Source organism: Salminus brasiliensis, chromosome 13 (assembly GCF_030463535.1).
Source record: "Salminus brasiliensis chromosome 13, fSalBra1.hap2, whole genome shotgun sequence".
Classification (NCBI taxonomy): Eukaryota; Metazoa; Chordata; class Actinopteri; order Characiformes; family Bryconidae; genus Salminus; species Salminus brasiliensis.
In genome coordinates this window covers 28,707,943-28,727,580 of record NC_132890.1, presented here as the reverse complement: position 1 = coordinate 28,727,580, position 19,638 = coordinate 28,707,943, and the positions used below count along the sequence as shown (strand labels likewise).

The 19,638-nt window shown below is 37.6% G+C and overlaps 1 protein-coding gene across 2 annotated transcripts in view; it reads right to left on the bottom strand.

Annotated features, from left to right (window-relative positions):
- Positions 1 to 19,638, bottom strand: part of fbn1 (fibrillin 1) — an 81,192-nt gene that overhangs the window by 33,148 nt on the left and 28,406 nt on the right. For both annotated transcript variants that reach the window (XM_072695449.1, XM_072695450.1), the window contains exons 11-29: positions 16,782 to 16,994; positions 15,982 to 16,125; positions 15,722 to 15,841; positions 14,141 to 14,266; positions 12,447 to 12,569; positions 10,526 to 10,648; positions 9,952 to 10,104; positions 9,520 to 9,573; positions 9,311 to 9,436; positions 8,875 to 9,000; positions 8,105 to 8,224; positions 7,853 to 7,990; positions 7,402 to 7,452; positions 5,956 to 6,081; positions 5,600 to 5,827; positions 4,857 to 4,982; positions 4,539 to 4,667; positions 2,995 to 3,120; positions 2,217 to 2,342 (exon numbers count right to left, since the gene is read on the bottom strand). In XM_072695449.1, the coding sequence (XP_072551550.1) occupies positions 2,217 to 2,342; positions 2,995 to 3,120; positions 4,539 to 4,667; positions 4,857 to 4,982; positions 5,600 to 5,827; positions 5,956 to 6,081; positions 7,402 to 7,452; positions 7,853 to 7,990; positions 8,105 to 8,224; positions 8,875 to 9,000; positions 9,311 to 9,436; positions 9,520 to 9,573; positions 9,952 to 10,104; positions 10,526 to 10,648; positions 12,447 to 12,569; positions 14,141 to 14,266; positions 15,722 to 15,841; positions 15,982 to 16,125; positions 16,782 to 16,994 (2,478 nt within the window). The remainder of the gene's footprint in view (positions 1 to 2,216; positions 2,343 to 2,994; positions 3,121 to 4,538; positions 4,668 to 4,856; positions 4,983 to 5,599; positions 5,828 to 5,955; positions 6,082 to 7,401; positions 7,453 to 7,852; positions 7,991 to 8,104; positions 8,225 to 8,874; positions 9,001 to 9,310; positions 9,437 to 9,519; positions 9,574 to 9,951; positions 10,105 to 10,525; positions 10,649 to 12,446; positions 12,570 to 14,140; positions 14,267 to 15,721; positions 15,842 to 15,981; positions 16,126 to 16,781; positions 16,995 to 19,638) is intronic.

Sequence of the window (19,638 nt, the reverse complement as noted above, 5' to 3'; positions counted from 1 at the left end):
GTGTTCTGTAAACTTATACACTATGCCTTAGGTAGTGTGATTGGTAGTGATTGTTTTTCCTGCTTTGCATTGTTTATTATTTATACTATATGTACCCAGCTAGTTAGCAAACAGTGTTTGTATACATTTTAATAATAACAATTAATAATAATTAATATGAGTCATTATAGTACTGATTAGTAAGATTAGTATATTATATTAATCTTTAAATTAATATTTAACATTAGTTTGTTATGTGATGTTGGAAGACTGGGCTTTTCAGTAATACTTGAGAAACATATTTACCGTCATATTAGGTGAAAGTAGTGTTGCAAAGAGCCGAACCAAGTCTTTACCAATTGTCTCTTAAAAATAATAGATAAATGGAAGCATGCAGCCCAAAAAAAGACACAAAGGGTTCTGGGTTTGAGATGGGTGGAGTCATTGTTTTGAATGGTTCACTCCTTTGTTTACAGGCTTCCATCTTTGTCAGAAAGGAATGAGAAAATATTTTGATTTAACTTTGCTGCCAAAACTGGCAAAAATAAAACCTGGCAAGCAAATGAATGATGAGAAGTCTTTTTAATATCACATGGATAAAATGATATATACTGCTTTACTTCTGCTGCATAGGACTGTAGCGCATTGATTGGTGTGGCGTGTTATTAGAAATACTAGATATCTTCCACTACACAAATATCTACAAAACACAGACTCTGTAATTAATGGGGTTTAGATATAGAGACATTTCCGACTCTAATGGCAGCATAGTCTTGTGGACTACAAAAAATCCCTAATTAAAACCAAATCTCAGTATTTTTTTCATCTTATTGAGAAAAACAAAGACAACCCAAGATTCCTTTTCAATACTGTGACTAAACTTACAAACAGTAAAAAACAAACTAGCTCAGTTATCCCTGCTGAAAATAGTAGCAACGACTTCATGAAATTCTTTGATGATAAAAAAGAGAATATTAGACTAAAAATCAGTGTCAATCAATGTCAGTCCCAAACCACAGCGGTAGACAATGATGAATGCTGCACCAGGTCCCCGACACACCTACAGAACTTTAGCCCAGCTACAGAAGAAGGCCTGCTCAATATAATTAACTCATCTAAATCATCATCATGTATATTAGATCCCGTAGCAACACCGTTGTTTAAATAGGCATTGCAAAAAGTTAAACCATTAATTGACATAGTTAGTGCATCTCCTGGCATGGGCTAAATCACGTAAATTGGAGACTATAAAGCCCAATATTGAAAAAAATTAAATTAAATTTCATATATATTATAAAATACTTCTTCTAACATATAACTCTCTTTATGGTCTGGCCCCACATTATTTAGAGAAACTTTTTACACCTTACAACAATCCACGTACACTGCGCTCGCAAGATGCTGGCCTATTATCAGTCCCACGTATTAGAAAAACAATGCAGGAGGAAGAGCGTTCTGGAACAACCTCCCTGTTTATATACAAGAATCAGACACAATCTCAGTCTTTAAAGCTAGATTAAAACCATTTCTATTTACACAAGCTTTCGGCTAACTCACAAGTTCTATGTTCTGTCCTGTACTAATTACATAACACCACTGTTCTGTCCTGCTCTGATTACATTTCACCACTGTTCTGTCCCACTCTGATTACAGGTTTTTTATTACCATTATTGTGGTTGTCTCTCTTACCATTTCTACTACAGGTATGAACTCATACTTCATGGTTCATACCTGTAGTGGTTATGAATTAATACTTCATCTTTTTGTCTCTCTCACCCATGTCCTGAGCTGCCTGCCTGGAGTTCCCTTTTTTGGTTCAGTTCCTGCGTCTTGGTATCAGGCCTGTCCCACTACTCAGCAGAGTTCCAACACAACCATCCTAACATCCTAATCTCTCTCTCTCTCTCTCTCTCTCTCTCTCTCTTTATGTACTGAGATGCCCTGCCGTCCAGTCTGGACGGCAGTTTGTTTGTGCTGTGCGGGTCAACCTAAGGCAGATGGGTTCCTAGACTAAGACTCCTAGTCTTGGTTTCTCCCAAGGTTTCTTCCTCTTAGTAAAAGGGAGTTTTTCCTTGCCACTGTGGTGTTTGCTCATAAGAGGCGTAGACCTGGATCTCTGTAAAGTGCTTTGTGACAACATTTGTTGTGAAAGGCGCTATATAAATAAACTTTGAATTGAACTGAAATTTCCTGGTGTTGTCCATTTGTAAAGTAGTGGTCAGGAAATGTCATCTCACCTACGCAGGAGAGTCGGTCCTCAGTGGATTTGTAGCCGGTGTTGCAGGAACACTGGTAGTGTCCAATCATGTTCACACACTGTCCGTTACGACACAGCTTATCACTCAGCTCACACTCATTGATATCTGCACATAAACACAGAAAATAACAAATAAACAACACAAACCCATCTAAACAACTCTCCACAAATTTACACTCAAAGGAGAAACAGCTGATCCACACACACACACACAATGGCCTGTACTGTCTGTTAAAGTGTTTAACTGAGCTGGTTTCTGTTTCTCTTTGTGTTGTAAAAAACACTGTGGAAATAAGTAATAATGAGCCATAATAAAGTCATTCAACCAGAACCCCTCATACACGCACACATGCACGCACACAACCAACCAAATGAGGCTTTAAAACAGAACAATCAGTCATACTGTACTCAACTGAGAAGACAAAGAGAGAGAAAAAAAGGCACAGCTAGACAAGGAATATACACAGATATAGTACTAAGAGCAGAGGAGAAAATTAAAGAAAAAAAAAGAAAAGAGTAGAAAGATGAGAACAGAGAAGTAGAAAAGAAGATAATGGAAAAGAAGAGAACATGAAAGATGAGAAGGGAGAAGATGAGAAGAAGACAAGAAGAGAGAAAAGAGGAGATGACAGTAATAGAGAGGACTAACTACAGTATGTGTTAAATCAGTGAAGAACGCTGCAGAACCTATTAAAATATATTAGTATTTTCCTAGAAAATTAATTGCAAATTGGAACATGCCTCGAACAAACACTAACCTAGGCAGGCGGAGCCGTCAGGTGCAATCTCATGACCGGGTGGGCAACTGCAGCGGAAACTTCCCTCTGTGTTGATGCACTCACCACCTCGGCACAGCAGCGGGTTACGCTCACACTCATCAATATCTGCAAAGATGAGGCACACACACACACATATTGTGCCGAGTTTAACTCCTCTTTCTTTTTACACATACTAAAGTATTTGCATAAACATTGCAAGTACAGTCGGGCAGCAGAAGGTCAAAACACCAATATTTTCTATCTTAAAAACCGAGTTCAGTTGAATACCACAGACAGTGACTTCAGTATATTTCCTCAAACTTAGAAAAATGAACTTAAACTCACTTTCTATAGAAGCCAAAGGGCAGATGCTTAAAGGAATAGTTTACTTTACAAATATTTACTAGCAATTTTAATCAACAAACCGAAGAACATTGTTTAATCAACAAACCGAAGAATCATGATGTGTTCGATGTGAACTGTGTTTTAGCCCATGTCTCTCAGACTGTGTTTACAGAGCACTTTCAGACCATCAAAAGATGTGTTTAAGTGTTTAGAAACACAACGTAATGATTAAAAGAGGATCAGCCTTAACATAATTTACCTAGTTCCAACCCAAAGCTCTGTAATATAAATTGCTAATCTGAAGCAGCAGTCTCTCTCTCTCTCTCTCTCTCTCTCTCTCTCTCTCTCTCTATCACACGCATGTGTGTGCTCTTTCTTTCTAATTCTCTCTCTCTTTCTGTCTCTCTCTGTCTTTACTCTCTGATGGAGTGTGTGGAAACACTCACCACAGAGTTGGCAAACCTCTAATATTCATGCAACAGTGATTACATTTCAAAACGTGGACTACATTTGTCTAACTCAGAAAGACATTTGATTAAATTGATGTCACTGCCTTTTCTGTGTTGGTCAGATAACTTTAGTGAAATATGGAAAAAAAATATATAGAGTTCTAAACATCTAAAACTAGTGGATAAACAAACGCAAGAACAATCGTACAGATGCTAAAGAGAAACAGGTATGCATTAGGTAGTTCAGTGTGTTGAACAGGTAGAGTGTGTTAAGCAGGTGCACATGTTGAATAGGAAAAATGTATTTAACAGGTGCAGGTGTTATACAGGGACAGTGTGTATAACAGCAGCAGGTGTTATACAGGGGAAGTCTGCATAACAGGTGCAGGTGTCAATAAGGAGCAGTGTGTAAAGCAGGTTCCAGTGTTTTGTGCTAATCGCGGCGGCTGTGACATGCTAAGGAACTGAACGGTGCACGAATGTCTTGAGTGCCACTGTGCGCTGACACATGGTGTTGGTGCCAACGTGGGTATCTCTACCAAAAATGTTTTTTCCATTTTTTTGACACAGCACAGTGTGTAAGGGCCTTTGTACAGGGGTAGTATGTATAACAGTTTCCGGTGAAATACCAGGGCAGTGTGTAAAATACATGCAGATAAAAGTGGAAGAGTGTATGACAGTCGCAGTAGGTGTTCTACAGGCATTGTTGAACAAGTGCAGGTGTGTGTATAGCAGGTGATCTCTGCTTACCCATGCAGTTCTTCATCATCATGAATCCACTCTCATAACCAGAGAAACACTCGCACTCAAAATCTCCCGCTGTGTTAACACAGGTACCATGGCCGCACAAATCAGGTGAGATGCGGCACTCATCAATATCTGCAAAACCATAATGTATAATGTTGATTCATAAATATAAAATACATAGTGTATATGACAGAAATGTTTCATTCAGGTTTTGAAGATGTGTTACAAAAAAACTCACCAATGTTTACAAATTCGAACAATATGTCATCTTGAATCAAATGCCTTGTTTTTATGCTTTTACCTGAAACTGTTGTGACTTACCAGTGCAATTCCTCTCATCAGAGTCTAGAGCAAAACCACTATCACACCTGCAGCGGAAACTGCCAATGGTGTTACGACACTTTCCATTGGTGCACAGGCTGTGAATCATCTTACACTCGTTTATATCTGAGAAAAAAAGAAAGATTTACATGAAAATGCAAAAACGACCCTAAAACGGCCACATAATCATACCAATACAACAAGGGGCACTAATACTAGTTACATGTCAAGAATCAACCCAGAAGAGGTCCCAAGGACCAGAGCCACAGCTGGAAAAATTCCGTCCTCAGGTACTACACCTGGCGTCTTAGCTGGGACAGAAGGTCCATCTGCTGGGGTGGCTTCCACAGCAGAGACATCAACTGCAGGGCTACCAATAGAACGAGCAGTTTGTTCAGCCAGTCATGAGCTAGGGTGTCCTGGCCCAGTGGGCTGTCCTGAACCAGTTCTGAAAACCACAGCCGGCAATGGTCTGTTTCCACTGAAATGAACAGGTTCACTCCTCTTTAAACAACCCCCATGTCAGACTGACCATGTCTGGTTGAAGCCTCAAGTGGTCAGGATTCAGTGTGTGATAAGTGAGAGCATCTGCTGTCAGATTGGTTGTGAGCAACTCTCCATGAGAAACTTGTGCTTAACTCTTAACTACACAGGTCTAATCTTATTTATCTAGCTATCTGTCTGTCTATCTGAATAATCACACCCACACCAACCTTGTCTCTGACTGTCCTGTGTGTATTTACCTTTGAGAAAGGGTTTTCCATTAATAAAGTCTCCGCGATGAGAGAACCCAGGTCCACGGGGGCAAAGCAGGTTGAACTCTGGTGTTCCTTTCTCTGGGCATTCGTCACATTCTGGACCCCAAGCTACTCCCACCGAGCAGCAGCAGGCGTCCACACGGTGACGACCCGAAATTGGAGCTCCACAACGTTCATCCTCATGGGACAGGTAACACTGCTCTGTACGCAGGTCTACACAAACACAGACACACAATTATTTAATAACACAGACACACTCCTGTACCACAACTAAATACTGTGTTTGTGCCTTAGTGTTTCTGCCTTTGTGCTCACTTATATATTTACATGTTTATACGCACCAATGCAGGTTTTCCCAGACGCATCAACGGTCATTCCACTGGGGCACTGACAAATGAAGGAACCAACAGTGTTTACACACTTCCCATTGACACACACACCCGGGAAAACCTCACACTCATTCACATCTGGATGGAGCGAGAAAGAGAGACAAGAGAAGGTCAATACATTTAGATGTGTATTCGTCAGATGTGTACTGACTTGATTTTCTTTTTTTTTATTTATATATATATATTTTTTTTTATATTCTTTTTTCTCAAATTGACACGTGGGCGGTATAACAATAATAATGTTGATGATGAAGCTCACTCCCCCTCGTGCATTTAGGAGAACCACAGCATGGGGTTGCTTTTGGAGCTTATTTATTGGTGATATCATAATCTGAAAACAGGTGTGGAAAAAAAACAAAGCCCACCATGCTTGCAAGTTTAGCAACGCGCTGAATTAAATTAAAAGGAAGAGCAACCAACTCTGGATGACCCATTCTACTACATGTGCCTGAAAACAATCAACAACACTCCAAAAATCCCCCTCGACTTTGTGCTCTCAGATATTAGTGCCTTATTGTCTAAACATGTGTCATTTGAGCTGGAACACAGTCTGTGCTGCGGTGCTTAGCCTGCTAGCCACCTTATCTAAGCCTACAGCCGGCAGCCAACTACAAGTCTAACATTTTGCCTTTCTCTTACTAACACCAAGATACTCGTTGTATCTATAGCCGAACTAGCAAAGCAAAGACTAGCTTAGCGAGTAGGCTACAGATCCAAAACCACAGGAAAACATTATATAAATACAGCAGTTGCTTGATCTAAGTCGCAATCGTCTAAACGTTTAAAGGGTTTTCTTAGTCTGCCAGATCTGAATCTGTTTTGTAGTGGTTATTATTGTTCTCGTGCTACCTAAGCTAATGGTAACCAGATTCTCTTTTCTAAATCACATCAGTTTAACATTTACAGTTGGTGTCAGGCAGATTTAACATTGTACAGTGTTCACTTAGTTTGTCACCCTTATATTTGATTGTTTCATCGGTTTTAAAACATTGCATGACAAGACTGTACGAAAGCCAGGTACATATAGAACAGTCTGTTCAACTTTTACATCTTACGAAACTGCCTGCAATACCTGGGCATTATATGACACATGACTAGTTAATAACTGCGCAATAAGCCCTTCTCACTGAAGAAGCAACTGAGATGTTCTAAAAGGCTAACACCACCTTGAAGCTTGAAGCTAAGCTAATCCAATAGAGATATAATGTAAAAGAGAGCACCAGAAGAAATTAACAATAGAGCAGGGTTTAACACAAAATATAAATATCTTTCTGCATTAAATGCTGCTGTATACCGCTGACATAAATGGCTGACAGGAATGATGAAAATACAGTCACATATTTTATCGCCTGGGATGACATTGGCTACTTTTTGTACTTATTGTCAAGCATTTTTTACCTTCACAGATTGTTCCTTTGACTCGAGAATGTCCTTTAGGGCAGATTGGATCTAAAGAGACATAAACACACAAACACTCAGAGAAAAATATCTCAGATGGTTAAAGTAAAATATTGCTTTAAATAAAATAAAGACTTGTTTTGTTTTTAAACAGGGAGTGTGTGTTTTGGATCTTGATTTAAGATTGGTGTTAGGTTTGGGGTTAACCATACAAAAGTCTAAATACAAATGGATGATTACATACAGAACATAATACATTTGTATAATTACATACATAATACGTATGGGACATATTATTGTTACATATTGATACTTGCACATCTCTGAACAAAACCTTTTTTGATCTTCACACAAATTATACCTCAGGGGTCCACTATTTTAAGGTGAATGGATCGACACAAAAAGAAAAAAATATTTATAATAAAATATTGACAGTGATTTGTGTTCTAACCTCGTTCACAGGGCATGCAGGGTGAGCCCCATGCTGCCCCCAGTGTAGCGCAGCACTGAGACTTCAGTGTCGCTCCGTTAATGTTAACCTCACATTGACCATTCACCGTCTTCAGCCAGCATGTTCCCTTACTTGTCTCTGTATAAACATACACACCAAGTTACATAAACATTAACATAACCCACTGAGAAATGGGTTACAATGAATCCTAATGCAAATGAGGGTGCATGTATATAGTTATGTATTGCTCACCAATACACTGTGTCTTAGAGTCGTCCAAAGAGCTGCCCGAGGAGCAGGAACAACTGAAGCTGCCAATAATGTTCTTACACTCTCCGTTCACACAGGGGTTCGACTCACACTCGTCAATATCTGCGTTTAAACATCACATTCACATGCATACACATCACATGCAACCTAAAAAAACTTCACACAGCTTTTAGCTCAATGCAGTTGGTTTCTTATTTATCTGGGTTCCAATGTTCTTGCCTATGGGGCTAGGCTAGTCTAACTAACCATTTTATCCAATACAGTACTGTGTCTTAAGTAGTTGAGTAAATTACAGCAGCTTGGCAGTAAGCTGAACGACATGGTGGTAAACGGAACCAGACGTTTAAAGAGCTTACTGCCTCTAAAAGCTCCCTCACAAAAAGTATGAACATGGGTTTAAATTGTAATATCATTAATAACAATGAAGAATATCATTAAATTTTGTGGGTACATGTGTAATGTGTCCATAAAGAAAACATATTTTTTCAGATTTGCCACTGTTTTACAATCATTAACATTACATTAAAAGAAACATGTTGTTCACTGGTGGTATTGGATTGTAAATTAAATGCTATGTTCATGAATGAAACAGACCACCACTGTAAAAAGAAATGGTGAGTTTCTCTACAATTAACCATTTCACACCATGCCCTCTCCTAATTTATCTCACACTGAATTATCGCAGAGAATTTCGATTTGTTGGAATTCCCGTTTAATACTTTGCTTGTGGTTTTTATTATTTTGGCACTCACCCTCGCATACTTCTGTCTCTGGCTGGAAGATGAGGCCTTTGGGACAGTGGCAGGTGTAGCTGCCTGGGGTATTCCGGCAAAGGCCGTTGTCACACAATAGCCTGTTCACTGCACACTCATCAATATCTGAGACACACAAACACATACACACATCAACACCTCATCAACTCTCCTCTGGCCAATAATGTATACAGATGTAGTGAAGATGCAGCGAAGATTCACTACAAAAAAAACTTCTAAACTTCCTAAGTTTTCCCCTCACCCCATATGTTTTTGCCATAGTGTCATTTGGCGTACTACATTTGCTATTTATAAAAACTGAACTGTTTTTTCACCCTGTGTAACACATTTTGCTCATTGGCTGCATTTGGGTAGTAATCAATTTTATATTTACAAAGTATCACAATAGAGGAAAAATGTAGATATGCACACATACCTATGCAGTTCTTGCCAGTAGTGTCCACTTCAAAGCCCTGGTTACAGTTGCATTTGTATGTGCGCAGCAAGTTCTCACATTCTCCGTTCTGACAGATATCAGGATTCAGGGCACACTCGTTAATATCTGCAACAGAGAAATAGGTCATCCTTCTGAAGAGTGTGTGTATGTGTGTGCCTGTGTGTCAACTTGAGTGTGAGTTTACTTACCTCTACCATCTGTGGTGGTGCCAACTCCACTGGGACATAGAGCTGCAAACTCAGCTGAAACACAAACACACATACACACATACAAACAAACACATAAACATACACAAATTAACTCTTACTCTTAAGCCTGTCCATGCACACACTGGCCTTGTTTTTTTACCTTTATGCAAACATACAGGAACACAAATACAAAACAGTATGGGGGAAAGAGGCTGTTACAAAACAGACAAATTAACAATATTCAAAAATCAACATATTATAAGACAGGACAGGAGATAGGAGGTGCCATTATAATAGTAAGTACTGAGCAGGTATATTTAAGAAAGAAAAAGAAGAGTAAATAAACACATTAGCCTTGTTGATTAAATAGTAACGATAAGGTTGAGCTGGTCTTCAATGATATGTTCACTACATCTTTAATGTGTGTAATACCTGATGTCTGTGGTGGGCATGGTTGGCATGGTTCCCCGAAGGCGTACTCCACACTGGCGCAACAGCACTCAGACTTTGTGACAGCCCCAAAGAATGGCCGCACACACTGCCCTTGCCTATAACCCCCATAACAGGTACTGCGCATATGTGTATCTACAGAGAGAACAAAGAAGAAGTACAATATAAACACTGCAGAGAGACACAAATATCATAGCCAAACATTTACAGCATCTGGGGCAAATATAGAGTTGGATTCCTGCTCAAGGACTCTTCTTAGTATAGCACAGGGTGCTTGCCCAGCCAGGGAACCCTAATCTGCAACACAGTGAGCAATGTTGTTTCACTGACTGTAGCCATTGGCAAGTATCACAGGTTGTAAACACGTTTATAGCCAGCTAAGAGTTTTCAATTCTGGTTTGGGTGTTTTTCGCCCATTCTTTTAGGCTGTATTGCATGTGCTGCTCTTTTGAGGTCTAGCAACATTGCATATAGACATATACGCATATAGACATATAGACATATTTACATAATATATATCATGTGTGTGTGCATGTGTGCATAGAAAGAGACTCACCTACACATGTCCTTCCGTCCAGACCAACAGCGAGTCCCGCCATACATTCACACCTGAAGGAGCCTTCTGTGTTAACACAGCGTCCATTCAAACATATCCCTGGGGTTTCACACTCGTCCACGTCTAAAAGACAAACACCCTGAAAGTTACTGAGACTTTTTCAAATGTTTCAGTGTACCAAAGCTTTCAGTCTATGCTTAGCAGTAATAATTCTTACTCAATATTTTTCCCAAACCTCAAATTTCTATACAACGTAACCAAACCAAAATGGAAACTAATGTTTACTGTGTCATTGGATTGCATTTTGAGCTGCATAGAATGTGCTCTATTAATGTGCTCTCAAGTGTATTAGTAATAAAGTGCAGATATTTTAGTGCAGTAGCCCATCACCACCTAAACAATCTGCTTGTCTATGATTCTGTAAATACATCATCTAATATCAGCTTCAAATTTCAGACAAATGTAAATATCGCTCTGAAACCTTTAAGGCAATTATCTGCAGACAACAATATGATTCCGTCATTATAGTGGATCCCAACTCTCCTCCCAGTTTAGATGAGCATAAAAAATAAGCTTTTTTTTTTCAACTATTTTCGGTATTAAATAAAAAGTAAATAAACAAGGTGTCTTTCCCCACCTTTATGGACCTTTGCACTTAAACTCAATATTATTTTTTTTTACATTATTGTTACATGTTTCCTAGGCAGTGGCAAACAAGTGAACAATCCTGATCACCACATTTTTTTATATATATATATAAAAAAAAATATTTTAAATAATTGAAAAAAACAACAACACAGATTTTCCTGAACAGAAACCCTGTGGACTAAAAACACACTTACACTAGAAGCCACTGTACAACTGCTGAATTCCCTTCACTAATTCCTCTCTCAAAGCTGTTTCATGTAAATAAAGATGTACATCTGCTCTTTCAGAGACAGGACTAGTTTAGGACAAAACATATTTATGGTAATTTGCTCTTTCAGTAAAACAAGAGCTCCTCCTGATCGTCCAAGATAACCTAAAACCTAAGGGAAAGTAAAATTATTATTATATATTATTATTATAGGTTTAAACACACATGGTTAAATGTATTGAAAACCCAAAGCCACGAGATCCTAACTACAGTGGATACTCGTGTGTCCCCAGTTTTCTTTTTTGTAAACATAAATATGGTCACCCTAGTATTTGGATCAAATGCTTTTAAGAAGGTATGTGGAACTGCTTTTTATTGTGTTGCTCTAGTAGACAAAACTGAGACATACAGCAGTTTATTTTCTTTTTTCAAGTTTAAATATGTTTAATACAATATCAAACTATATTTATTTAAAATATATAAGATATATATGTATGAATAAATATGTTAATGTTATATGACACAAGTATATGTATTCTTTATTATTAACTATTAAAAGTGGATTAAAACTAAAATATGTGTATACTAAATACATACTAAAATTTATACAATTGTTTTGTATTAAATATTCTTCTACTTGTCACTGATCATACAGATCCACATTAGAGCACATAGTATGTCATTCTAACCCAAACAATCAGTGAGTGTTTGTATTATGTCTGAATTTAGTGGGCTGTGTATATATGCGTGTACTGGAGTGTCTGTGTGTGCGGTGTGTGTGTGTGTGTGTGTGTGTGTGTGTGTGTGAAGGTTGGTTTCCTCTGTCTTAGACAGAGGCAAAGCCAAGTGCCTCACTAGACTATACAGATCATTAATGAGAGAACACATTAACCAAAAACACATCCAGCTTCACAGAGAGCAGCATATGTGTGTGTATGTATAAAAAAAGGGAACCTGTTCATTTACATGTATTTGCAAATATGTGTGTCTGTGTGCAAAACTGTGTGTGAATGTAGTTTTTGTATATGTGTGTAAATGTATGTGTTTGTGAATATCATTACTAACCTATACAGTAACGCCCTGTGCCATCCAGTAGATATCCGGCTTTGCAGATGCATTTAAAGCTGCCGTCATCATTAATACACATCCCATTCAAACAGATGTTCCTAATCTGACACTCATCCATATCTAGCATAAACACACACATCCACACAAAGAATGAAAGAAAGCTATTTATGCACATCTTGTAATTGTGATATACCTTAACATACTAAAACACAGTGATGACCGCTCAGTGTGATACTAAGTACTAAGTGTTTCCTGATAAAGGCACTTACGACCAAAATTTCTGAGAATCAATTCGCTATTCCTGTATTCTAGCAATAATCAGCTGTTCCGTAACAGCCAAGTTAAAAACAACACTATTATCATTTAAACTGAGGTGGAGCTACAATCTAGGGTTGCATAATAATAACATTCTAAATGTAGGTATTGTGATATACACTGAGGTGGAGCTACAGTCTCTTATTAGGGTTGAATATTAATAACACTCTAAATGTAGATATTGTGATATACACTGAGGTGAAGCTACAGTCTCTCATTAGGGTGAATATTAATAACACTCTAAATGTAGATATTGTGATATACACTGAGGTGGAGCTACAGTCTCTCATTAGGATGAATATTAATAACACTCTAAATGTAGGTATTGTAATATACACTGAGGTGGAGCTACAGTCTCTCATTAGGGTGAATATTAATAACACTCTAAATGTAGGTATTGTGATATACACTGAGGTGCAGCTACAGTCTCTCATTAGGGTGAATATTAATAACACTCTAAATGTAGGTATTGTGATATACACTGAGGTGCAGCTACAGTCTCTCATTAGGGTGAATATTAATAACACTCTAAATGTAGGTATTGTGATATACACTGAGGTGGAGCTACAGTCTCTCATTAGGGTTAAATATTAATAACACTCTAAATGTAGGTATTGTGATATACACTGAGGTGGAGCTACAGTCTCTCATTAGGGCTGAATATTAATAACACTCTAAATGTAGGTATTGTGATATACACTGAGGTGGAGCTACAGTCTCTCATTAGGGCTGAATATTAATAACACTCTAAATGTAGGTATTGTGATATACAATGAGTTGGAGCTGCAGTCTCTCATTAGGGTGAATATTAATAACACTCTAAATGTAGGTATTGTTATATATACTGACGTGGAGCTACAATCTTTCATTAGCGTTGAATATTAATAACACTCTAAATGTAGGTATTGTGGTATACAATGAGTTGGAGCTGCAGTCTCTCATTAGGGCTAAATATTAATAACACTCTAAATGTAGGTATTGTTATATATACTGACGTGGAGCTACAATCTTTCATTAGCGTTGAATATTAATAACACTCTTAACCCCTTAAAAAGCCTATGGATCGTCGGTGGGACTAAAGTGTTATTACAAACTTTTATTACCAGAGAATAGCCCCATCACTTTCTACAGAAGTCCCTGTAATTACGGAAGAATACACCTTAGTGTAGAAATACACCTTATAAGCCTTGGAGTGTTAAAGGGCTAATGTGCCTAGGTACTGTAAGCTGAGGTGGAGCTACAGTTTCCAGTAGTTTGAATATTAAAAACACCAACCTCACAACAGTGTCTACAGAAGGTAAATGGGTGGATCATTTAGCAACAGTACAGCAATAAATATGTAATGGTGCATTCACATGTTTGTGCACGTGTTCTACCTTGGCAGTTCTTTCCATCAGAGGAGATCTCGAAGCCAGCATTACACACACAATGGAAACTGCCCTCAGTGTTCACACACCGTCCGTTATTACAGATGCGACCGTTTGCCACACACTCGTCCAGATCTGCACAGCAATTTTGAGAGATATGGTATATGAAGGGGTAGCATATTCATGTCTCAGGATTAACTTACCTAATAATAGATACAAATATGTACAAACAAATAATATCACATTGGATTTATTGAATTGTACTTGTGGGATCCCACAACGTTCAGCATTAGGAACCTAATTGTTTATACTTTACACAAATGTCTAAAATGTGTCTATATCATTACAATCTGTCTTATTATACTGCTCTGGGGGAAGTCTAGAATGGCTTATGAATACAGTGGAAAGGGAAATATAAAGACTAAAGTAATGGTTTGACAATAAAGTAATTTTTTAATTTAAGTAAAACAAAGTTTGTAACATTTGGTAATTGACAAATCAAAAAGGAAGTTAAAATAGTAATATCTGATGCAGACATGGAAAAGGTGAATGAAAACTGATCTTAACTTGGGAAAACTGAAATAATGTACAAACAAAAATGTCTACAACCATTACGGTACTGTCTTCAATCATCTTCAATCAGAATTCACTATATATACTTTACTGTTCTTTCATAGTTTTACAAATGACGTACTGTGTGGAGGTGTAAGGAAACATTAAACTAATTCTATTTACATGCAAGATTGTTTACTTTCTGTGATTTAGTTTACCTTAATCCTGCACAGAAAATGAACAAAGCAAAAAAATGATAAAACAAAAATGAAACATAGATGTAACTATCTGTCAAAGGGCTAAAACTGTGGAATAGTTGTGGCAATGAAGAATGTTCAGTCCACTCAAAAAGTTTAAAAGGTGTTAAACACTTGGTAAAAACTGAGGAAGGATTATTATTACCTATTAAATTTTTGGAATGTTTAATGTTGCTAGTGTTTTTGTTTTGTGACAGCATTGTCTAAAACATACATGAAAGGACTGTGTATTACCTAGGTAAAAGGTGTAGGTAAAATTAGCTACACCTTTTCTGTCAGTATTTGTTCTGCACAGCAATATGCCAGTGTTAAATCAATTCTGATAGTGTTAAATTAACACTGTGAGTGTTAAAATACAGTCGCAGTGTTAATTTAACAATACTAGTGTTAATTTAACATTGGCAAATTTGCTGTGTGATTGATTTGCCTGTTTATTTAAGACTTTATTTTTTGTGTTTTACACTATGGAAATCCAAAATAAATTCAACTAAACGAAATTACACATTGATTTTCTAAACATAAATAAGTGCACACATCCTATAAAGGAAACAAACTTATATTCTCCACATTTCAGGTATTTATCTACGGAATTTAACAGATTGAGGGATAACATAAAATGGACCACAACCTTGTTTAGTTTCTTAACAGTGATTGTGTAGTAAAATATCAAAAAGTGTAGAGGATGTTTAAGCTACCATAATTCAAATTTGAATGCCAAAACATTTGCATACGTTTTTGTAATATATGCATGTGAATGAGTGTCTATGTTTGTGATTCATACCTTTGCATTCAGTTCTAGTAGCTGTGGTCTGAAACCCAGCTGGACACTGACAGTAGTAGGAACCAGGGGTGTTTATGCACTGTCCATGCACACACGGACTACGTTCACACTCGTCATCATCTTAAACACACACACATGCACACAAAAGAACATTTTTAACAATGTGCACAGTCCATATGGATAATTTATTGTTCTTTACATAAATGTAAGTCCTGTAAGTGCATGTTAATTTTACTGCTAGAGTGTTTGCATGTACTGACCGATACACTGTCCGTGAATGCCTAGCCGGTAGCCCATGTTACACTCGCATCGGTAACTCATAGGAATCGGTACACAGCGGCCGTTTGGACATAGGTTTCCAACATCACACACGTTTGCAAAGGTAATGTTCTGGGTGAAGATACCTGACACAAACAGAGTATAAATCTAAGACGGTGAATGCAGAAGAAAGCTAAACAGTTTTGCCAGGCGTACTGCACAGGCAATTATCAGTTAAACTGACGACTGGAAAAACTGTATACTTTATATATGTTTTAGACAATTAAGTTACTTAGTTAGCTAGACTCGTCATCAACACTGGTTGAGCATCACAGGGTTCTTAGTGGTTATATTCATTATTTGCACAGTGTATGCTGAGTACTGTAGTAAGCAATAATTCATGAATGAAAACACTGAAATGTGAATTATGTCAATGAGGCTGAGAATATAAGAGTATGGCAAGAGTAGTTTAAGGATAGACTGCCCGTTAATGCTAAGGTGCCACCAACTTAATACAGCTGACCTTGGTGGAATCCAATCACAGAGTATTTGTTAAGTGTTTCACACACTGTTTCACAATTGAGCAATCAAATTAGTTTTCAGCTGTGACACACAATTCTTTTGAACATACAATAAAATTAAATGTAAACAAATTTTAACTAATTAATTTCTTAAATGTCAAACCCGTTAAATGTCCTGCTGAAATGTCCAAAACTACGTAGATGGACATGCTGGTTTGGATTAGATTATGATACAACTTACATTTTAGAGCTTGAACTTAAAAACATTTGTGTGTGTTTACCATTTCTGTGTGGTGGTGGCGGTATTATGTCCGATCGTGAGGGTGTGTTACGATCTTGGGGTATTGGAAGTGGTACAGGGAAAATGCCAGGTACCGGTTGTGAACCAGGAATAATAGGAACAGAACCAGGACCCCCAGGAACATGCGTTCCAGGACCCCCGGGACGCCTTGGATCCAAATGAAAGCCCTGCATACACAGTCCCTGAAACTCCTCTGTGGGACAAAGCACAAGCACATACAAATTCACAAATTAACGCATCAGGAAGTGTACTGTACATACATTTGCTGAATGTATAACCATAACATAACCAAACAAAACATTGTTATCATTTACATTTACAAGTATCATTTGAGTCGTTCAGGAGTTAAACTTTAATAAATTTAATTTAGTTGCAGATGAATGAGTAAAATTGCTAACATGCCATTCATGTTCACTTCCACAGATTTCTAATTATTAAAATAAAACTCTAATAACTATAGGAATGTAAGATGAACCCAGAATGATAACAAAGCTGTAGACGATTCTTAACTACATTTAAAACTGTAGAACATCTAGAATGAACTTTTAACATTAATATACAGAATCTAATAACATCTAATAACATAACTATCCAGAATAAAGATCTAACACTATCAATATCCAAAATGAGGTCTGAATCAAAATTATTTATCATCTCTAATTACCAATCCATTGCAGCAGATACACACGTTGACAAAATTGTTGGTACCCTTCGGTTAATGAAGGAAAAACCCACAATGGTCACAGAAATAACTTGAATCTGACAAAAGTAATAATAAATAAAAATGCAATGAAAATTAACCAATGCAAGTCAGACATTGCTTTTCAACCATGCCTCAACAGAATTATAAAAAAAAAATAAACTCATGAAACAGCCTGGACAGAAATGATGGTTCCCTTAACTTAATATTTTGTTGCACAACCTTTTGAGGCAATCATTGCAATCAAACGATTCCTGTAACTGTCAATGAGACTTCTGCACCTCACAGCAGGTATTTTGGCCCACTCCTCATTAGAAAACTGCTCCAGTTTTCTCAGGTTTGAAGGGTGCCTTTTCCAGACAGCATGTTTCAGCTTCTTCCAAAGATGATCAATAGGATTTAGGCCAGGGCTCATAGAAGGCCACTTCAGAATAGTCCAATGTTTTCCTCTTAGCCGTTCTTGGGTGTTTTTAGCTGTGTATTTTGGGTCATTATCCTGTAGCAAGACCCATGACCTGCGACTGAGACCAAGTTTTCTGACACTGGGCAGCACATCTCTCTCTAGAATCCCTTGATAGTCTTGAGATTTCATTGTACCCTGCACAGATTCAGGACACCCTGTGCCAGATGCAGCAAAGCAGACCCAGAACATAACAGAGCCTCCTCCATGTTTCACAGTAGGGACAGTGTTCTTTTCTTGATATGCTTCATTTTTCCATCTGTGAACATAGAGCTGATGTGCCTTGGCAAAAGGTTCCATTTTTGTCTCATCTGTCCATAGAACATTCTCCCAGAAGCTTTGGGGCTTGTCAACATGTAGTTTGGCAAATTTCAGTCTGGCTTTTTTATGATTTGTTTTCAACAATGGTGTCCTCCTTGGTCGTCTCCCATGAAGTCCACTTTGGCTCAAACAATGACGGATGGTGCGATCTGACTGATGTCCCTTGAGCTTAAAGTTCACCTTTAATCTCTTTAGAAGTTTTTTCTGGGCTCTTTTGTTACCATGCGTATCTGTTTCTTTGATTTGTCATAAATTTTCCTCCTGCGGCCACGTCCAGGGAGGTTGGCTACAGTCCCATGGATCTTAAATATCTGAATATGTGCAACTGTAGTCACAGGAACATCAAACTGCTTGGAGATGGTCTTATAACCTTTACCTTTAACATGCTTGTCAATAATTTTATTTCTAATCTCCTGAGACAACTCTTACCTTCGCTTCCTCTGGTCCATGTTGAGTGTGGTACACACCATGTCGCCAAACAGCACAGTGACTACCTGTAGCCCTATATATAGGCCCACTGACTGATTACAAGATTGTAGACACCTGTGATGCTAATTAGTGGACAAACAATGATTTAAAATGTCCCTTTGCTCACATTATTTTCAGGGATACCATCATTTTTGCTCAGGCCTGTTTAATGAGTTTACTATTTAAAATAATTCTGTTGAATCAAGGTTCAAAATCAATGTCGTATTTTCATTTGTTCATTTTCATAGGATTTTTATTTATTATTACTTTTGTCAGATTTAAATTATTGTCTGTGACCATTGTGGGTTTTTCTTTCATTAACCGAGGGGTACCAACAATGTTGTCTACGCGTGTATGTACCTAAATCTAGTATGCTTATCTGCAGCATGTATGTATGTATCTGTAACAGGCATATACAGCTGTAGCACACCACCTTTTCACATTTTGTCACCTTACAACCACAAACATAAATGTATTTTAATGAGATTTTATGTGAAAGGCCAACGCAAAGTTACATACAACACATAATTGTGAAGTAGAACACAAATGATACATGGTTTTCAAAATTTTAATCAAATAAAAATCTAATAAGTGTGATATGCAGAAGTATTTAGTCCCCTTAACTCTGACACCCCTAAATAAAATCCAGTGCCTTCAGAAGTCACTTAGTTTAGCTGCATGTAATTTAGTCTAGTTTAGTATAAATACACCTATTCTTTCTAAGGCCTCAGTGGTTTGTTAGAGAACACTAGTGAACAAACAGCATCATGAAGATCGAGGAACTCACCAGACAGGCAAAAACGTTGTGGAGAAGGTTAAACACATCTCAGGCTTTGATCAGGCTTTTGAAGGAACACTGTTCAATCCGTCATCCAAAAATGGAAGAAG